Source organism: Ailuropoda melanoleuca, chromosome 17 (genome assembly GCF_002007445.2).
Source record: "Ailuropoda melanoleuca isolate Jingjing chromosome 17, ASM200744v2, whole genome shotgun sequence".
In the NCBI taxonomy this organism is placed as follows: domain Eukaryota; kingdom Metazoa; phylum Chordata; class Mammalia; order Carnivora; family Ursidae; genus Ailuropoda; species Ailuropoda melanoleuca.
The window spans coordinates 21,974,809-21,980,808 of NC_048234.1; the positions used below are offsets into that span (position 1 = coordinate 21,974,809).

Sequence of the window (6,000 nt, forward strand, 5' to 3'; positions counted from 1 at the left end):
CTCTCCTGAGACAAAGGCAAAAGCGTTGGTGGCGTATGCAAGAGTGATCCTCTCTACTTATTTTTCCTTGCACCGGGGGCTGATCTAATAAGGCAACGATGTCCAAGCTGGTTTCCTGGAAACCGTTCCTGCCTGTGGCACATCTATTGATAGGGCTGGGGACCGAGAGAAACTTGACAGAGTTGGACTCCTGGCTTACAAAGAAGTCTGCATGTTCGCTCTGGTCAAAGAAATGGACTTGTGGCCAAATTTTCCTTCCTTGGACGGCTGTCATTCCCCTGTGTCAATGAGCAGCTTATCCAATCCCAGTATAATGGGGGCTGCTCTTTGTCGCCACTTCCGAAATAAGCGAGGGGGTACACTTGTAAAAAATAACAACAAACAACAACAACAACAAAGTAAAAAGAGTAAGCAGAGAACCTAAAAAATCTGGGACACAAAGAGAGGCATGAAATTCTGACTCTTTCCCACACGCCTCCTGCTACTTTCCACCACTTCTGGAAACTCCTTACAGATAATATAACGAAGACCTACAATAAAACCTCTGGGTAGAAAGTGTCTTCCTTTTTATACTATTTTACCTTTATAATGAAGTTTTCTTCCTGGTATAGAACACGTACTCAAGTCACAGTGAAAAACTAATACCACAACTTAGTTATTCATGTTAAACACTCCCAGGTGTACAGAGCAGCACTAGTTAATGTTAAAAAAAAAAAAAATTGGTAACCAAAAACTGATCAATGCCGCTATGCCATCGAGAGAAATACAATGTGTAATTCTTCTGTTTCCTATCGATTCTTCAATTGGAATGAGATGTGGTCTTCCTATGAAAACTGCATCACATGATTATCAAGCAGAAACCAAAACAACTACCCAAAATGGAGCCCAACTAGTTTATCTACTGTATCGGGCTGACGGACACAGGTCTGGGGATACCAGTGTCCGGGACAGATTTCTCAACGTTACACTGAAAAGTTCCATGAACACGAGTTACATCTGCTGAAATGCCATGCTGTCCAATTACGAAGAAGGAGATGGTTGGAAACAAGCGCTCAGACATTCAAGCGTGTTGGAAGGAAAGAAGGAACGGCATTTTTGACGAAGCATCTGTTTGGTTTTCAGCAGAGTCTTGACACGAAATATTTACCTTAAGTATGCTAGGATTCTTCTCTCCCTAACAACTCAGCCCAAAAGTATAATTTCACACTACCACTCCAAATCCTTCCCATAAAGGATGGTATTTCAGAGATCCTGAAGAATCGTCCTCCAGTTTAGACTTTAATTTTGTAATCTAAGCCCCTGTTTCCAAATACCTCAAATAACAGCTGACAAAACAGCATTCACATTGCAAGAGCAGCCATTGTGAACATGGTACAAGGTTCCTGACACCTTTGGGGCAAAAGCCGTGAAACGTAAACTAGGAAGAACCTTAACGCCCCAGCGCCCACCTTCCTAAATCTTGCTCTGTGCTGAGTATCAACCAAATTCTTGGCGAAGACGATCAAGGTGTAGGACTGAAACACTCACCTGTCTTTGTAGTTTATCACAGTATCGATGATGGCGTTCATCTGCTTCGTCAGTTTGGGAGGATTTGGGGAGAGTTTCTCAGCCGGAGGGCGGCCTCTTCTCTTCTTGGCCTTCTCCACGTCTTCTTTTGCAGGATCTTTATCCACATTTCTTCGTCTTTTTCGCTTCTTGAGCCGTACTTCCTCTTCCATTTCTTCCAAATTGCCGTCTTCAATGGCCTGGTGTAGCAGGGAACGAAGGAAGAAAATTCAAGACAGGAGAATCACCAAGAAAATTTTAAAAAGCCAACCTGAGTAATAAGAATAAAATGAAACTAACAAAAATAAAATTAAAAAAAATCGAAGTTAACAGTAAACCAGTCAAGTAAGAAGAGCAAAGACCGCCATATTGAATCAATGCGTCTTTAAACCAAGTCTAATCCGTGAACAAAATATGTCGAAAGCCGGAAACACTAACCGTGAGAAGAAATGACGAATACAAAAAGAGCTATACATTTAAGTATCTGAAAGATAACTGAATCCAAATGAAATTTTAGCTCTGTGTAAGAAAAAGACCTTAATTGTCTCATTACTGTAAAGAGGGGGGGGCAGTAAAACAAAACAAAACGAGGGGTGGGTGAAGAAAAAAAAATCCGTCTAAGAATACATCCTTACAATCATATAAGCTCCGACCCTTCTTTGAGGTTTTACATCAATTTACTCATGATTCACAACATAAATCAGAATTTCATCCAGATTTTGTTCTAACGTAGCAATGAGTAAACAAGGAAACAGGAAGTACAAAGCCACATTCCTTGGTAAACGCACTTAAATCATCTGATAAAGAACACACACACTCACAAACAACAAACACTTTTTCCCAATTACCTGCAAACGCTTGCTTTAAACCAGAGCCAGCAGCACTAATGCAGAGAGATAATAAAACAGCTATAAAAACAACCAGGTATAAAAGAAACCTGTTCGTAAATGGCTAAAAGATCCATGTGACAGACCCAGAAGTTTAAACTTTCTTTTTCCCCCCCACCTGGTAAATCTCAGAACTTAGGAAAAATAAAACTGCAATGAAAAAAAAAATAGATAAAAAGGAAATTTGACCATGAAAAAGAAATTTTTTTTAAAAAAACCTTTAAATTACATTTCAAGATTGCTCTCTCACACAAAATAACTGATGTTGTTATTTGTTCCTCCTGCCTCTCAATATTGCTTCCAGTATGCAAATGCTAATCAATCCTTTCTCGTAGCTGAAAGAGCCCTAATCATAAAGCAATTACCTTCATTTCTCCACAGCACCAAACATGGCTAATATTTATGATCATGTGAGTATAACAATCAATATAAAGAGTGATTACAGCTCAGACATAATTTCTTTCACTTGTGTACAATGCCTCCTGAAAAAGAAAGGTTTTATGAAAAAACCTGGTGCAGAACACAAAACAACCTGGCGTGTGAAAAATGCTAGTGGGATTAAAAGAATGTTTTCTATGCATCTTTCCAATGTGCAAACCCATAGAAGCAACATGCACACAGACAAGAATCCTAAGGGACAGTCTGAGGCTAGGCCTTAATAATCAAAAGACAATTTCCATCACGATCCTACAGTGTTCAGATAACCACTATGAAGGAGGCGAGATCTGATGAGTTATGAGGAAAAAAGGAAAAAAAAAAAAAGAAAGAAAGAAAAAAAGAAAAAGCTCCACATTATTTCATTAATATTCATTTGCCTAAAAGCAGGACACCCACTATATAGCTAAACACACTGCAGCTAAGCGAAGATGAAGAAAAGGAAATTGTCCCGCAAATCTTGGAGACTGAACATGCTAATAATAAATACAGCATGCAAGGCTGTCAACAGTTAATGGTACTGCTCTCCTCAGGCACCCAGTTGCACACAGAAATACGGAGAACACCGGCTTTTGATGTGTTACACACCTACACATGCCTGGGATGTAGTTCTACTGAATCTTCAAGACGGCAACGAAAAAGGATATTTACCTTACCACTATCAGCAGGCCGGCTATCGGAAATCACAGTTAGTGGGGATAAAATTAACAAGCCAGCAAAGCAGCGAGCTGCTAGTCTCTTCATCAGCTGATCAGGAAAAAAAAGAGAGCTGGGGAAAGGCTATGTTTTCATATACAAGTAATTTTATTTTACTGAAAATTTAATACTGAAAGGATTGTGGATACTCAAATCTGCTGTTTCATTCTACCTACTACAAGGCCCGAAGCCTTCCTCCTTCAGCCTGTTTTAATATTGACAACTACTTATCATATTTTTCCCCCTTATTATTCCAGGCAGCAGAATTAGAGATTTTTTAGCTCAGATGGTTTCTGATTCTTGCTCTCATTTTCACAATTAAGCCAATAAGAAAACAAATTAATATTCAAATTTATTTTACAAAATTGAAAACAATTTATGTTTTGGGGGGGATTTTTTAAAAACTCATTTTAGTGCTTTAAACAACAACAACAACAACAAAAAAAACAGGCTGCATGTTTTTGGAGCAATCATTTTTTTTTTTTTGGTATAAAAGAATTTTTTTCATTAAATCCATGTCAGGAAAAGCAATGTGCATGTTCTCAAGTTCAGACATTTTAATACAATGTCATTCTTTCTCCTTAAAGAAAATCCCAAACAGCTGTGACACTTTCCTTTCAGTTTCCTGCTGTAATATTTTTCATTGTTTTTCTTTTCAGTGGGGTACATGAAGAGGGGTAGCTGTGAAAGGGATAGCTCTACGCTCACCCCTTCCCCTTAATTTTGGAAAAATAAAACAAAAACAAAAAAACCCCACGGAACAAAGCATAAGCTCGTGATATTTGGATTTATCAATCTCTAAATCTGGGAGTAGCTAAGAAGCGAAAACAAATTAAATTGCAAAAAGAACTAGTGGAGACAATGTTTATGACAATTGCTAATACGTGCAGATTCGTATGAAATTTAGGTTTGGGAATCACAAGGAAACACACAAAGTACTGACCATTATTCCCCTTAAATTAAGGTTTTATGCAGGAATGCAGTCAGCTACCAAACCTCTTCCCTCCTCCCCCAAAGACCCCAAACACATCCATATGCAGTACTTTACGTTCAAGGATTTCTAAGGGTCTTTTTCTAATGGAAATCAATTCACTAAATATTTCCCAGTGCTTTTCGCACTTAAAGAAGTAGAGTAAGATATACTCCTGCATGGAAGTAAAAATTATTCGCAGAAATTTAAAACTGTTCTTTTATTTTTTTAAAAAAATTATTTATTTAACTGGCTCAACTGACTCAACTCAGTGCTAGGCGGGGTGGGGGGGGCGCACCAAAAAAAAAAAAAAAAAAACTTGCTACACAATGCTAAAGTACTACCCCGAAAAGAATGCCCTTCCAAACCTTTTACCAGCACAATAATGAAATAAATCACAGAAGCAAACCCCCAGTTTCCGACTGGTGACGTGTTGCGCAAGAGTGCGAGCCCTAATTCAACATACAGACGGCTCCCATGCCGAACTGCCTCTAGATTTAATGAAGTGAATAGGAAGGAAGTCGGGGGAAAAAAAGTGTACAAATAAGAAATTAACACTTTCCTCCCCTATCCAAACGGTGAGATACAACTACAGGGAAGTTTGGTGAGGGACTTCTTTCCTTAAAGGCACACTGCACCCATTTGGCTCCGGATGTCACTTAAAAAACCCTTCTGGTGGTAAAAATCCCCAGCCAAGTTAAAATAGTTAAGCATATTCCAGCCTGCGTTTTTCCTGAATGAAGCTGGGAATTACTCCTTCCTCCACTGGATGGCAACCTTTTCTTCCCCCCTTCTTTCGCTTTCTTTCTTTTCCTTTCTCTCTTTTTTAAGAATACATTTTTACGACACAGGATGTGCAAGAAGGAGATGCAGACTGGCTCCTTCTTCAATTAGCTTTTAAGAAAGCCGCGTGCGGGTTCTGATAACAGAACGCAGGAGACCGTTGTGCAGGGCAAGCGGTTTGAAAGCACTTTTTGCAGCTTGCAAAAAGCACATGGCAGACCTGACCGGGAAATCGTCCACACGTGGGTCTGGTCTTTTAGGGAAAGACAGACAGTGTAGGAAGGCTGCATTATCCTTGTTCTTAACCCGCACTGTAATGGGGTGCTATTATACCTGACTTCACAATACTACAGGGCAGAACAGAAGGGATCCATGGCTGTGAATAGGTAAACAGGGACAAGCAAACAAAAGCCACGGGCAACTCCGGGGCATTGTTTCGCTGTGGCTGCCTTTTCCACTCGGGATCTCCAAGCCCACCTCTCAGAGTGGCACAGCACCCCCCCCACCCCAAGGGTGGAACAGACCATCTTAAGAAAAATCAAAAGGAGCAATTCTAAAGACATCTAGACAATGCATGGGAAATTTCTTGGAGAGGAAATGGGAGATTCCGTATTCTAATACCTAACTCTGATGTTTAAATATCACTGTTTCTGCCCACTGACCAGGTCTTCTTGCTCTCTTGGC

General features: G+C 39.7%; 1 protein-coding gene across 1 annotated transcript in view; it reads right to left on the reverse strand.

Annotated features, from left to right (window-relative positions):
• SMARCA2 (SWI/SNF related, matrix associated, actin dependent regulator of chromatin, subfamily a, member 2) overlaps positions 1–6,000 on the reverse strand; it is a 169,883-nt gene that overhangs the window by 35,544 nt on the left and 128,339 nt on the right. The window contains exon 28 of the mRNA XM_034647334.1: positions 1,528–1,745. Coding sequence (XP_034503225.1) covers positions 1,528–1,745 — 218 coding nt within the window. The remainder of the gene's footprint in view (positions 1–1,527; positions 1,746–6,000) is intronic.